The following is a 15218-nucleotide window of genomic DNA, read 5'->3' on the forward strand; positions in this document are numbered from 1 at the left end:
GGGCGGGCTGGCGCGGAGATGCTGCCGTGGCGGCGGAGCAAGTTGGAGCTGCTGGCGGAGGAGCCGCGGCAGCCCCGCAAGCCCCAGGGCTACGCGGTGAGGCTGCGCTGCTCCGCGCTCGGCTCGCTGGCCCGCGCCTGCCCCGAGGCCGCGCTGCACCGCGTGGGCAGCATGTTCCGCTCCCGGCGGCGCAAGTTCCGCGTCACCAGCGAGGACCCCACGTACACGGCGCTGTACCTGGGCAACGCGGCCACGCTGCAAGCCAAGGGCGAGGGCTGCACCGACCTGGCCGTGGGCAAGATCTGGGCCAGGAGCGAGGCGGGCCGGCAGGGCGCCAAGATGAAGCTGACCATCGGCGCGCAGGGCATCCGCATGGCGCACGCCGAGGAGCGCGGCCCGCGCCGGCCGGGCCACCTCTACCTGCTGCACCGCGTCACCTACTGCGTGGCCGACCCGCGCCTGCCCCGCGTCTTCGCCTGGATCTACCGGCACGAGCTGAAGCACAAGGCGGTGGTGCTGCGCTGCCACGCCGTGCTGCTCTCCCGGCCCGAGAAGGCGCGGGCCATGGCGCTGCTGCTCTACCAGACCTCGGCCGCGGCGCTGGCCGAGTTCCGCCGCCTGAAGAAGCGCGACGACGCCCGGCACCAGCAGCAGCAGCGGGTCGGCGAGCCGAGCGTCCCGCGGGTGCCGCTGCGCAAGCTGCTGCCCGGGCGCAGCTGCTACAAGCCGCCGGTGGAGCGCAGCCGCAGCGCGCCCAAGCTGGGCTCCATCGCCGAGGACCTGCTGGGCGAGGCGCAGGAGGAGCGCGCCCGGCCCTTCGAGTGCGAGGACATCCTGGAGGCGCCCGGCGGCGCCCCGCGGCGGCTGCGGGCGGGCCCCGGCCGCCCGGAGGGGCCGGAGCTGACCCAGCTCATCAGCGACCTGGGCGAGCTCAGCATCGGCAACGACCTGCAGGCGCTGCGGGCCGACCTGCGCGTCACCCGGCTGCTGTCCGGGGAGAGCACCGGCAGCGAGTCCTCCCTCGAGAGCAGCGGCCAGGAGGGGGGCGCCGCGCCCTGCAACGGCCAGGAGGAGGGGGGCGGCCAGGAGCCTGAGACCGGCTGAGCCCCGCGGCCGGGGGACACCGCCTGCGCCCCAGCGGGGCTCCGGCTCATCTCTCCGAGAAGCCGCCAGCGGACGCGCCGGGCTCCCTGCCCTTCCCCGTGCACCGGTACCGCCTGCCTGGGGGACGGAGGGGCTGCGCGGAACGCTGCGGGGGCCTCTGGGCGGCCGGGTCCGCCGCCCCGGGGAGGCAGGAAAACCGAGAGGCAAAGGGCAGCCTTCGTGCGAGTCCAGGGGAGATATGTGCAATGCTTTACACAACCCTGTGCGCTCACAAGAGGAGATTCCCTGGGGGTCTGTCACTGGGCAGGTGCCGGGCTCGCTTGGCCCCCTGTTCCAATTCGCCAGGGATCATCCACAGGAGCAGCGTCTCAATTTCATTGGCAGTTTCCACCTCTTGTTCAAAAATATTTTTTTCGTTTTCAAGTAGGACAGGAACCGTTTGGCTGTCTCGGTGCATGAGCTTTGGGTTGTTGACCAGAGACCCCTGAAGATCTGCCAAATTCTCCAAACAGCTGTCTTGAGGGAGAGATGTTGCATTTTGTTTACAATGAAAAATTTAATATCTGAGAGGGAGTTTTCTTCCTTTTTATATATTTTAAAACAAATTGTTCCATTCCATGCTGTTGTGTAAGATATTTTTGCACTGTTGTGAAATTTTTTAGCCTTTTTTTTTGTACCTGATCCCCTGTTCTCCTAGCTCAATGTTCTATTTCTTTTGCTATGCAAAAGAAAAATGTAAGTGTGGATGTTCACTTGTACATATGGAAAAAATTTATATCGAATACATTTTGTTATTTTTAAGGACACCACCGTTTCCGTTTGCACACAAGTGGAGATAATAAAGATGACAATAATTTAACAGAACTGGACGGGGTATGGCAATTTGGCATCTTTTGTGTCTTTTCTTGTAAAGAGCAGGGGGAAAGAATAAGCTCCAAAATCAGACCAGTTTTCAGTATAGCTTTAGGGCAGTTAGGAGGTGTCAGCTAAGGCAATGCACTGTCATAGAATGCACTCTGATGTGCGTTTTACCTGCCCATGCCCAGTATTTGAAAACATGCTAATAATGGGAATGTGTATAAGGTCTGGTATCTGCAAAGATGGCGTCTCCTGATCGCTTTAAGGCAGAAGGTTTAAGAGATGTTTCTAGCTTGTTTGAAGACTTGTCACTCTGGCTGGCATCAATCTGTTGTATTATGTGGGAGGCACTTTATCCATGTTTGCTCTGTGTCCCCTCCTACACTCAGCAGGATGGGGATGGGAGGGACAGATTAGCAGGATGCTCCAACCCACAGGGGTCTAACAGATCAGAGGAACCAAAGTGGAGCTCTAAATGGTCAGCAATGCTAACCTGGGCAAATGTCCAGGTGGCCTGGGTAAGGTCCCCTGAGCTTGCAGACTGTTTTTTTGTTGTAAATTCCACACAGCTGTCCCTTGTTTAGGCTCCAGTTGCAAACCGTGGTGACTACTGCCAAAGCAGCAGGCTGCTGCGATCCCCCCCCTGATCCCCCAAACCCTTGCAGATTTCGTAACCTACCAGGAGATAAGCAGCGAAGTCAATTAGCCAGATCCCTCCAGGCCTGCTGGGTTATTTTTAGCTGTAAATCTGTTTGTAAGCAGCAGCTCCCAAGGTAGGAGAGATCTTCCTGGTGTCATTTGTCCCAGAGTGAAGGTATCAATTAAAAGGTTAATTAGTAAGACATTTCCCATGTATAAATATTTTCCACAGTGACTGTGCCCTAACTGAGGCAAATGCAGAACAGCCAGTGATTAGAGGAGCAGGCTGGCAGTGTCCATGCCCATAAACTGCTGGGTACAGTCTGAAATCCATGTGCCAGGAGCCAGGCTGTGAGACTATTAATACCTGGTAAAAACACAGTGCAAAATCCTTAGCCACACTAGTGAGAGGTTTTTAAATGTGGTAGTAGAACGAGTTTTCGTTGCTAAGGGATGGTGTGTGCTGATTGATTTAAGGTGACCAGATGTCCCGATTTCATAGGGACAGTCCCGATATTCAGGGCTTTGTCTTATATAGGCTCTTATTCCCCTCCCCCCACCCCCGTCCTGATCGTTCACCTTTGCTATCTGGTCACCCTAGATGGATTGTCCAATATGCAACTAATTTAAATGATTTTTAAAGGTATTTGAACATAATTGGATAAGATTATTTGGAGCTACATCTCCCTTAAGGCCCAATCCTGCAGCCCTTAGTCAGGCAAAACTCCTGCATTTAATTTCCTCGGAGTGCTGCCTGAGTGAGGACTGCAGGGCTTGGACCGTACTTCCAGAGAGAGAAATCTGGGGTGAAACTGTTTAAAATTTAGGGAATCCGGGGAGGGGTTTGTGGGCCCTTCACTCCTGACAGCTGTTTTCGGGGGGGAGGGGCGGCTCTGAATTACAAGGGCATCCAAATACTTTTGAGAATGCCTCTTTGAAATCTGACATGGGAGGCTCCACTTCAAATCTCTCTCTCCCAGGGAGGACACCACTGCAGGAAGAGATTCGTGGGGCATGAAGTGAAAATCAGGGAGAATAATTTTGTATTGATTCATTCCAAATTTCTTAAACATAACCCTAGACACTCATCCTCTGCTGGGGGCTCCTGTCCTGTCAATGGCAAATCACGAAATAAACAAAGGACTCCCCATAAAATATAGCCATCTCCGGCCCCCCACCCCTTCTCAACAGCCTGAGAGAGGAGAGAAAAATGATGGGCTTTGCCCTGTTAAAGCAATAAGAATCTGTTTCTTATTAGGTCTGTACTAAGGAATGCTCGTTAATAGCCTGATTTACCCGCCATCCAAACACCAACTGCAGGGAATGATAAAATCATGTTTACTTTTACATAATCTGTGTTTGCTTCACTGCGTTTCAGGCCACCAGCTCCATCAGCTCCTTTCCCCTCTGAAGAACAGCTTGTGCGTCTGCGGCAATAGGGAAACCTTTTAATCACATACTGGGCAATGCTACTGCTGCTGTGGAAGCAAATCCACTCTGCAAGGCTAGCAGCACCAGAGGCACGACCCAGTTCACGCTGACCTGGATGGAAGGGCTCCCACTGATCTGGTTTCACTGGGAGCAGGAGCAGGCCCCGTGTGTGCACAGGAATCATTTGCACTAGACAGAAGGCCCCAGTTTGTTATTTTGCCTGTGTTAAAACAAGCTCATTAAAGCATTTTAACGGGATTTATTAAAACCTCACTTGTGACTGGAGCAAAGAAGCGAGCTGTGTGTGTGTAGATTTGCTGAACTCCTCCTCTGGTCTGAGGGTTCCTGAGCGGGCGTGAGTTGGAGTGCAGGCACTGTGAGGAGGTGGGCACGTTTCCCACACAGCAGGTTTGAAGGAGCATCCCTGGAAGACGGGCGGGGGGAGGGGAGGAAGAGCTGGCCCCTTTTTCTAGACCTGGTTGGCATAACAGCCTGAGCTGCTCATTATTTTGCTGTGCACATACAGCCCTGGGAGTGTTGGAGTCCACTGGGCATGTGCTAATTTGCCAGGATCTCTAAGCAGATCAAAAGAATGTACCTAGCCCCTGGGGTGACACTTGTAAGGCCTGGGGTGAGCAGGTGGCTCCAAGTCCTGGACATAGTCACAGGGCCAGGAGGCTGTTCCTGCCTCAGACAGGAGTCTGCACCTGCTTAGATCTTCAGTGACTGCCAGGGATCTGATCCTTACACCGCCTGCCCTCTGGGTTTTGACGCTCAGGCCCTGGTGCTTCAGTGGGTGTGCACTGTAGCACTCTGGCAGTGACAAGTTCTGGATACGCCCCCCCCCCCCTTCAGAGTCCTGAGAGACAAACAAACAACTCAGGAGCAGCACAAGAAAATCAACAAAAGAGAAAAGATGCAAACAGATAGTTCCATCCAGGACACTGGCTTCTCTTCCCTCAGCGGCTCCATCCCTGGCATGACTTGCAGAAACAGCGGGGTGGGGGTGGGCTACTCCTTAACCCCTTCCAGGCTGCTGCAGGGTTTATGCAGCCCAGCACTGTGACCAAACACTGGTGGTCTCTGGGCAGTTTTGGTGGGACAGGTGCCCCCAGCCACACACACCACCATCTCATTTGCATGCTTGTTCTCAGCCTCGGCAAGAAGCCAAGGACTGAAAGGGGCACGGAGGCTGGACTCTGCTGGTCCCCACAGGTCTGAGGTGAGGCATTTGGACAGGCAGGTGGGGGAGCATGAGCAGCCTCTGCTTGGGCTGTAGCAGGTCTGTCAGAAACCAGAGCCTGGCTTTTCATGGCTCAAGTACTGTTTGCCTGCACTTGCAAACACCTCTGCAATCCCAGCTGGTGACTCAGGCTCTGACGCTGCTTATGTGTGTGGGCTGCAAAGGGAGCCCACTGTTCCCTTAGATTCCCCTTGGAGATACAGTGAGCATCCCGGGCATGGCTTCCCAAGGGCCACTCTGCAAAGGGAATGTGAAGCCAGGATGGCTGGGTCACTGGTGCTCCAAATGGGGAGCAGATGTTTGTGAATTTACCAGTCAAGCATCCCTGTTAGCCACTGGCATGAACAGCTTCCCCGGCTATACACCTCGGCCTGGACAGATCGGGTCAGTGACAGGTTTGGTCTGACTGGCTTCCCGCCTGCCCTCGGTACATGCAGCCAGCGAGCCTGGGTTGGACAAGAAACCCGACATCTATCCGTCACTAACTGAGCTTGGACATAGCAGCCACCACGTAATCGACTGGCCAGGAAACAGCCCTCTCAGATGATATAGTGACAGAAAGGGTAGCAATCCTGCCCAGTGGGCATGATGTAAAAATGTGGTTTATAGGTTTTCATCTACTGGCTAGAGCATGTGACTAAGAACCAGCACGCCTGGGGTCTGTTTCTGTTTCTGCCACTCACTCCATGAGCAGCCTTTGGCAAGTCAACTTACAAATTACACATCTGTCTGAATTATTTTTACCCATATAATTTTCCAAACGCTGCCTACGATGCCTGTAATTGAAAGAGAGGAGACAAAAATAAAGACTTGCTTCTATTTCTTCCCTTGTTTGCTGACTGGGCATTGCCAGCCTCTGTTTCCCCTGACTGCACACACGTAATATGTCTGAGTAAAGTTACTCACATGCAGAAATGTTGGAAGGATTCAGCCATAGTTACTCAGTTTTCCCTGTCCTTTGTATGGGTCCTTCACACGGCAACAGGGGAGAACAAAACATGATGTAAACCCACAAAAAGTGGCAGGGGAGAAGTGGCAGGTGTGGGGCCTCGCAACAATTTTGAACATTTTGTGAAATTGCCTGCAGGATTTAGACTTCAGAATGACCATTTCAAGTTGATGGAGCCCTCTGAAAAATGGTGTAACGATATTTACCTGCCTGCGAGGGAGATTGTAAAAACTAATGTTTAAATTAAAAGGTGCTTTAAGATCTTCAGATGCCAGGTTCTGTTTAAGTGCTTGGTGTTATTACATGGTCAGTCAGAGAGCACACCAGGTAGGGGAGAGGTCTGATTGGCTAGAATGAGTGCAAGCTGGTAAGAAATGGATTAAAAAGTGGCTAAAGTATTTTGTGACAGCCTCACCCCCGAATGGAACTGATGAATACGTTGTATTCTGTACAACATACAATGGGAGTACAACATTGCCACAACCTCCCAATCGGAAGGCAGCAACGCGAATGCTACGGTTCTTTAAATATATGTCAAGATGAGTCAAACTCCCTATCTGGCAGTCTAATTCTCTTCCATTAGCTTGTGCTGGAAAACAGACAGTCTCCTGGCTGCCCTTTCTCTGTTGTTGCTGGTTGGTCTCCGATACGTAATACAATGTAATCATCCCCTTTTCCAGCCCTTGGGCATCAGCCAAAACCAGCATTATTGAAAAAACAACCCCCCAAAGAAGTCTGAGTGGAGGCAACCTTCATCTAGGGGAGGAGGCCGGATGGCTATGCAGGGAGAAGAGATTAGCTTGACATGCTACAAAGTATTTCACAGCAAACCCCTTAGCAAACCGTTTCGGAGGGCGCGGGTGTGAGCCAACGTGTGCCTTTGGTGCAGAGAGTTGTGCTAGTTGTGCAGAAGAATCTGCTCATTGGAATGTGCCACCCCACTGCTCTCCCCCAGCTGTGATAGCAAACCCCGTGGGGATCCAGCCCGGGGAGACAGAGCCTACGTGACGGTGGGGTGTGGTGAACAGTTTTTATTGGCACTCACTTGGGGTGACCTGCATAACACAGTCCTGGCTCTGCCACTCATGAGCTATGCAGGTCATCCCAAACAACACCAGGGCCAAAGAAAACTCTCTACCCAGGGCCGCACTGCACTGCGCTGTGGCAGGGTTTGCTAAGGCCCCAGCCTCAACACAGGAGACTATTTCAGAACGGGCTTCGAGAGTTTTCCAAATGTGATTGGCTCCTGTTCCTGAGCCCATCCTGCCAGGGCCCCAGCATTCTCGGGCACCTGACTCTGCAGGAGTGAGAAAACAGGCCAAACACAAGCCAACACCAGATTTTTTGCAGAGCCCAAGGCTGGAAAGCCCCTGCCCTGTAGCGCACTGCGCCAGTGCCCTTCTTAGCTTCTGACCCAGCCTGTGATCCTTCATGGCTCCCCAGCAGGGACCACTGCCAGCCATCCGGAGGAGACCACAACCCCCCGCCTGGCGATGTCAAAAGCAGCACAACCTCCCCTGCACTGCATGTTTCCCTCTTTAAGAAAAAGCCGGGCGGCCCTTCTTTCGACATCCCGGAGAAGCTAAGCGGGCATGAGCCCAGTGCCTTCTCCCTGTGCAGCTCACCTTTCAGCACAGCAATACGCCCTCCAGGGCAGGAGGAAGGCGGCGGGTGGATGTTTGTGCACACTGGCAGCGGGGTGGATGAGCTCGCTGCACAGGAATGCTGCAAGGAGCCCAGGAGGAGTTAGATGACTAGGCAGCATGAGGTTGCAAGGGCAGAATAAGGTCAGTTTATTCACTGGACGGCAGTTCATTTAGCATCCTCTGCCATCCTCTGCTGTAAAAGGCAAAACCTCAGACCCTGCGGACTGACAGTGTTTGGTTGTTGGTGACTGAAATGGGGCTGCTTACGCGAGTAACGTTGTCAGGATTGGCCCCAGTTTGCGACGTATCTGGGATCTTTCAGGATGAAAGTCCCAGGAACATAAAGAAAATCAACCCCCTGCATTAAAAACCAAACGTGGATGTGCCCGCAGCAAAGAACAAGGCAGTCAGGATGCCTGGGTCTCATGTCAGCAGGCAGACAGGGGCAGGGTGACTGGAGTCATGGGATAGTAGTCACCAGTGGTCACATGGAGAGCAGGGAGTTGGCTGCAAATTGTAAAACCTTTTCTTGCATTAGGCTATTGCTAGTGTCGTCTGACAACACAAAAAAAGGCTGCTCCCAATCCTTGGTGATGTGTGGGCTGGTGTGTCTGGGAGCCCAGAGCAAGCTGGGCCATGTCCCTCCCTGGACTCAGCCCTCCCCAGCCTTGCAAGGCACTGAGGCCTGACGCATGGCTGGGAAGCGCTTGGCTCAGAAAGCGGGCGGGAGAAGGGCTGTGGTGCTGGTAGGCTGGGTCCTGCTCCTGCTGAACTCTGAGTGATGTCAGTGCCCGTGGGGGCCGGTGCGTTTCCCCTGGCCGCTGGTTGGGGATAGATAATGACTGACTCTTTGAAAACCCTGCTCGTCAAACAGGCTGCAGGCTACACTGCCCACGGGAGCAATTGCTCTAGGATTGCTGACACGGGCCCAATCCTGCCTCCAGCCAGCCAGCATGACCCCGTAAGGTGCTGAACACACACGAGTCCCACTGAGGTCAAGGGGAGCTGAAGGGCCTCAGTATGAGAGATGGCGATTTCCTGCAGCACCCTGGGAAACCTTCACTGCATTCAATGTAAGTGTCTCTGGGGTCCATTGTATTGATGGGAACATGCTGTATTATTGTGGGGCTGGAAGATCTTCAAAGAACTCCACTGAACAGTGTGGCAGACCACAACAGTCTTTTGGGATAATGTATGTGGAGTGGATTTCCTGGGAACTCTCTAAGGGGAGGTGAATGGAAAAACCCACCTGCCCCTCCGGGTATGCAAAACCCCAGCCTTTTCCAGCGATGCCCTGAGGAGGGGACCAGCCTGGTATCTGAAGAGAAGAGCCCGCGCTGTACAGAGGAGTGGATAACCTACTCACGGGGGTGCTTGTTCTGAGCGGAGGCTGTTATGCCCACCGACAGAGCCCTGTGGGGTTTGAAGGACTGACTCCCACGAGTTGCCGGAGCTGGGCTGAGCTCTGGTAACTTATTAGCAGGTGGGTAGGTTCTTTTCTGGTTTTTAATGTTTTCTCTGTAACGTTTTCACCTTATGAATAAATGTGCTGGCGTAGCAGACCCACCTCCTAGGGGACGAACCAATCACCACGTCCATCCGCTTTGCCTCCTCCACGGGCTCGTTTATTCTCCGGCCACACAAGGGCAAGAACTGTGGAGAAGTGAAAGTGACAGTCCTGCCCTGGACGGACCCCCTCAGCCCTCCCTTGGCCTTAGGGGCACCGCGGGGTCTGCCTGCCACTCAGGGGAGGGTTTGTCTCTCCTGACCCCCTCGGACACAGCCGGGTCCTCACTAGAGCTTCCAGCTGGGAGTCATTGAGGGCAGCCAGTCATCAACTGATTCCCACCGGCCTGCTGGGCTGCTCCTCAGGCCAGGGCTTGCTGCTTCCTGGCTCCGCAGGCCCGTGCCGGGAGAGGGCACTGCTGCGGCTGGCTTAGAGAGGCTGGTGTGGCAGCTCTGGCCTACGTCGGCCCTCTGCGCAGCCTGGAAACGCCCGACCAGCAGGAGAGCGACGCGGGTCTCTGCCAAAGAGAGGTGACATCTGAGGAGCCGCGGCGGCACCGTGGAGGGGAATACAGGTGCGGTTGCCCTGAGCGGTGACTCAGCGCTGTGCAGAATCAGGCCCCGGGGTAGCGAGCTCCAAGGCACTCCAGCTCCTGGTGTTTCTCAGGAGAGAGTTGGGAGGAGGGTGACTACAGGGCAGGGGAAGGGAAGAGGGGGAGACGGAGGTCGGAGTGCTGCTGCATCCCATTTCCTTCTCTCCAGGGGATGTCCTGAGGGGCCTGGTGCTGCCATCTCCCCAGGCCGCAGACAGAAAGCAAAGGCCCCCCCGGGCTCCAGCACGCCGGTGCTCCCGCCTCCCGCTCCCTGGAGGAGATGTGCTGTGTGCACCTGGCGGGGCCTTGCCCTCAGAGAAGAGCTGAGCAGTGGATCGCTGTTGCTGAGGGAAACACCCCAGGCCTGGGGAACAATGGGCTGGTGCTGTTTGGTTTGAGTTAATTACAGAGTGCACTGCTGGAAGCGAGATGAGCGTCTCTGGCACGAGGAGGTAATTATGGCGTGTGGCAGAATCAGCCCAGACTAAAATAGCCCGGCCCGGGAAGCACAGCACGCAGCGTCACCGCCTGTCTCCAGGAATTCATTTTCCAAAATGGTGCCTCACTTAGAGATGGGCCAAACCCCAGCCCTTGGCTCCGGCCGACCCCGACCCTGGAGGAAGGGGCAGGTTCCTCGTCTGGATGGGAATTTCCTGGCCAAACTCGTGATCAGAACGGAGCTAATGGTGCCTGTCTCCTTTGCCCCCAAAAACGAGCCAGGAAGTAGATCTTAGCAGCACTGGTGTATAGGGGCTACTGCGCATGCCCCTCACATGCGGGATAGCAGCCCTCACAGCGGGCGCCCCAGTGGGGTGTGGGGGAGGGGAGGTGAATCGGGTTTGGGAGAATGGCGCAAAGGCAGTGGCTCATGTCAGGGTGGGCAGGAGGGAGCAGGACAGGACCGATGTTCATGACGCAGGTAGGCCTGGGTTTAATTCCACAAACCAGGAGGTGCCAGGCTACGGCCCCTTTGATCACAGGTGGGCCATGATGCCCTGAGCATTGAGTATGTTGTCCCCTAACTCTAGCCAGCGGGTCCTTCTCCTGGCACTGTACCTATGAGTTCACCATTGGGGACTGCTACTGGCTTCTGCCCCATACCTGCGACCAGGTCCTCCAAAAAGCCCAGTAAAATGGATGCGGCGGGAGGGGGCGGGGAGATTATAACAGATCATGCAGCTGTTCCTTTGCTGTAGGAGATGTATTTCAATGACACAGAATGTCAAAGTCTGGGGAGACCTTGGGTATGGCAGCGCGTTGCTCTGCCAGCAAAGACTGCTGCCCCAGGGCACCATGGCTAGCTAACAAATGCTCTCCAGAGTCTATCCTAGGTGATAGGGAAACCAGGTATGTACATGGCCATTATTTTAGGAAGGACGTTTGAAGGGTCTCTCCTTTTTTACATTTTATGCTCAAACGTTAGTCAGAATCCTTCCCAGTAGCGTTGTTTCTATGTGACTTTAGCTTAGTGGCTTGTTGTGAGTATTTTTATTGAGGCGCAAAATGCAAGAAGAAAAATAGAACCCTATCTCCACCGAAATGTGAGGGTCATTCCAGGCACAGAGCAGTATTATGAAGAATTAGCATCCATTGGCAAATGGGTCCTTTCTAAGAGTTCTTATCTTCTTATCAGACAACGAGATTAGTCAAGATCTGGAGTGCCCTGGCCGGTTTGTATAACAGTCATTACTTTCTGCTCAACTGTACAGACTATTGGAACTGTCGGTATTATTTACTTCTTGTGTGATCTTTGTCCTAGAGCGTTTGTGTGTCTTGTAGAACACATCCACAGAAGGCTGTTCAATGGATATTTATGCCTGTTGTTCCTTGTAGGATCTTTGCAAGTAATGCAATAGAGAGAGAGCTATTTTGGTACCCAACATGACACTCTCAAATGTCAGGTCTAATTAGTTATTTCGTACAAGAAAAAAACGCGTCTCACTAAAACCTGCTCTGGCAGAACAATGACATTAAGCAGTGTGTGCTGCTCATGTTGGCTTCATGAGAAAACTGAGAGCTAAACATAGCCCTAGAAAGATGTAAGGAGGCTATCGCTACAATCCGCTGCAGATGATTGTTCTCCAAGGGAGAGCCTCTTAAGGAGGTTTGTTCCTGCAGGTAGGGTCACTTCTATTTTGTAATCCGAGCTTCTCGTCATCTGCGTCTAAATATACTGTGGGCCAGAGCCTCACCCAGCAGCACTCGATTGACTTCAGAGGAGCCACACCAGGGATGAATTTGGCCTTGTGTTTGTAGGATCAATTTATCACCTTCACTCCTGAACATTCATCCTGATCTGCACAACAGCAGCTTATTGGCTAATGGGCAGGGAGGAGGCAGGGTGGGAGATCTGTTAGCTTCATTCTCTGTTTAAAATGCCAGCTAAACTACCCTTCTGTGAGTGCATTCTTTATCAAGCTGATGTTGCTTGCATGGAGTGACTGGGACTGGCTATGTCCCCCAGTGCACCCTGGTCAGTGAGTTCTCGGCTCCAGTGGGGTTTCCAGGATACACACGTTGGGAAAAACAAATTAGTCAAAACAGTGAGAGACAGAACATATTGGGCATGTAACATTTTCTTTGTCCCCTCTGCCCCCGGAATGTCATTCTCTAAATATACATTGAGTCAAAGACGTATCAAACTCTCTACTGCCCCAAAATAGTCCAAGGGAAACAAATAAAGGAAGCTAGGAAGGGTACGTCTGAAGCTGTGGTTTAACAATTGGAGTTAACTGTTGGCTCTGCATCTAACCGAACGCTTAGATCTGAACAGTGGAGCTTTGCCGAGTTCTGGATCTAAATCTAGGGTTTCGAGGGTTCATTTGTGTTTGTTTCTGCTTTCCACAGGCCTTCCAGTGTTTCATGCAGCCATCTATTAAGCTGAACTAAAGCCAGATTCAGGGTTTTATGGTGCTGCTGGAATCTCCTCCCAGTATTTCCATAAATAGCATTAAAAAAGCCTGTGGCCACCTACACACCAATATAAAGATCGAGATATTTAGGTTCCTGTGGATCCTGAATGCACAGCCTCAGTCTGAATCAAGAGCTAGGTTGCAACCTTTACTTGTGCGAGTAGTCCTCACTCATGCAAATAGTCCCACTGAAATTGCTGACGCTGGGTATGAGTTAGTAGGTCTGGGTCTTGTGAGCGCCTCATGGAAGGACAGGGCAGGGAATGTTCTGTAGAGGTTTGCACAGTGGCAAATGCACGTACGGTGCTCTAACACAGTAGTAATAGCGAAGGATATAGAAGAGGTACCACAGGGACACACTTTCAGCTGTTGGGTCCCTGCACTGCGACTTGACTATCTGAAACCTTCCAAATGCTGTTAGCGGCATGTCCATAGATGCACTTCAGCTCTGAGTCCCACACGCTGCAACAGGCTGGGAAGTTATTTAGCCAGATGGCTCTGGCTGGGTCTTCCTGCATCCTGGTACCACGTGTTTTCATTCACAGGGGTGCAAAGTGGATGCAATGCCACATTTTGATTTGGCGATATTTTACCCTCCCTGTGCACAGGAGAACCTGATGACCCACACTGCAAGGCAGCAGAGAATCAGGCCTGTAGCATCTATGGGGCAGCCTAACATCCTACCGTAGCAGTGGGATTCCGGCAGTCTGGCTCCATGGAGTGAGGGGAGCTTTAACAAGCAGGCAGAGCTGACGGTGCCACCTCTAGTTCAGGCTGCTAATGTGGTCTATTATAAGAACCTGTTTTCAGTTGCTTATAACTTTGTCAAACTTTAAACTGGGCTGCAGTATTCGTTGCAGGGTATCTGGTTCAGACTGAATTTTTGGAAGGTTTTAGCTAAAACATTTCAGCTGTTTCTGAGACAAAATTAGGAAAAAATAGTTTCTTTTACCCCGTTATAAAATTTGGATCACTATTTATTTGTATAGTTTTAGCATCTCCAGGCTTCGGGGTGGGGACTCTATATTTGGCAGAGGGGTGTCTGCAGTCAGGGTGCTTTTTGCTGCCCTTGTGAAAACCCACCCCGATTTGGCTGAGTTATATGCCTCTGGAAAAATCCCCATGTGCCTGTGCTCTGTTAGAGCTTGTTACAAGACAGGCATTAAATCTTGGAACACTTTGTCTGCAGCGAGCATGCTCCATCCCCACAGAGTGCACTGAGCATGCTCCCAGCCCGGCTGTGTCAGGCCCCCCAAGCCTCCAGCTCTCTGCTCTCCCCCACAGGCTGCCAAGAGCCTAGGTACTCCAGCCCCCCCCCCCCCCAGGTCACCCTGGGCCCACAGACCATGTGTGAGGGGCAGAATCCCACCTTCTACCCCACTCCCGTCCCACTGCGCCCCAAGGGGGACTTAGACTCCCTGGCCCACTAGCAAGAGGCCTCACGCGGAGTCGCCCAGGTCTTGGCAGTGGTGCCCAGGCTGAGGGGAGGCTGGGCAGACGAGAGGCAGAGCAGGGCTGGGCTGGGAGCCAGCAGGAGCCCAGGAGCTCTCGCCCCAGCGCTGCCACTGGCCAGCGTCAGTAATCCTGTGCCCCTCACACCCTGTTACTGAGCACGGCCGACGTGGCAATCCGTATGACGTGTGGCTTCTGGTCCATGTGGGCTCCACCGTTCACTGGCAGGGGCTGGAGCACGTCTCTCCCAGACCCGGGACAGTGGAGAGTTGTTAACCTAGATGTTAGGAAGCCTGGGCTAGGAGAAGGCAAGAGATGGGTATGCTTTTGAGGCGGTGGGGTCTGGTTTAAAGAGGGGACCAGCCCAGGTTGCAGAAGGCACCTCTAGCTGAGCCCGAAAGGCTCCATGATTCTGAGGAGAAGCCAGGAGCTCTGGGGAAAGATTCTGGACATCCCAGAGGACTCTGCCCAAGCCCCAAAAACTCTCCAGGCGGGTGAGGAACCCGAGGCAGCGAGATGCATACAGGCGCACGGCTTATTTTGTATCGCTACGTGCATCGCTCACGGAAAGTCAAGAGCAATGGTGTTTCAGAATCCTGTGCAAAATCTGTCCATGCATCTGTTAGCGTCCCCGGAGAGGACTGTATACCTGTATACCAGGACTCTCGCCTTTGGTGGGAAACGGGAACACGCAGGCGCTGCTGGGAGGCTGAGGGAGGCAGCACTAGTTTCAGGGCTGAGGCATTTGCGCTGCAGAGTCCTCGCTGCCAAGAGGGGTGTGCGACGCGAGCTCTGCTCCCGAGTGCATTCGAGGGGCCCCAGGCCCGGGACAAGGCACAACTCTGCCCAGCCCCAGCAAGCTAAGGGCACGTGGGATCCCCTCTC

General features: G+C 53.6%; 1 protein-coding gene across 2 annotated transcripts; it reads left to right on the forward strand.

Moving 5' to 3' along the window:
• The first annotated feature begins 18 nt into the window (after positions 1-18).
• On the forward strand, positions 19-4155 carry FAM43A (family with sequence similarity 43 member A). 2 transcript variants are annotated; one of them, XR_003369703.1, is made up of 2 exons: positions 19-1210; positions 3980-4155. XR_003369703.1 is itself a non-coding variant. In XM_026649873.1 (1 exon), exon 1 carries the CDS (start codon positions 19-21, stop codon positions 1102-1104), a length of 1086 nt encoding a protein of 361 aa, XP_026505658.1. In that variant the 3' UTR covers positions 1105-1968. The 2 variants fall into 2 exon arrangements, 1 of the variants encoding a protein (XP_026505658.1); XM_026649873.1 differs by lacking the exon at positions 3980-4155 and having other exon boundaries at positions 19-1968.
• Positions 4156-15218: the final 11063 nt, after the last annotated feature.

The sequence above is a fragment of the Terrapene carolina genome, unplaced genomic scaffold, assembly GCF_002925995.2.
Source record: "Terrapene carolina triunguis isolate 2854851 unplaced genomic scaffold, T_m_triunguis-2.0 Scaffold88, whole genome shotgun sequence".
Classification (NCBI taxonomy): domain Eukaryota; kingdom Metazoa; phylum Chordata; order Testudines; family Emydidae; genus Terrapene; species Terrapene triunguis.

Bases quoted from the DNA above. Each gene is read 5' to 3' on its own strand.
- FAM43A (XM_026649873.1), top strand. From the start codon at position 19: ATGCTGCCGTGGCGGCGGAGCAAGTTGGAGCTGCTGGCGGAGGAGCCG.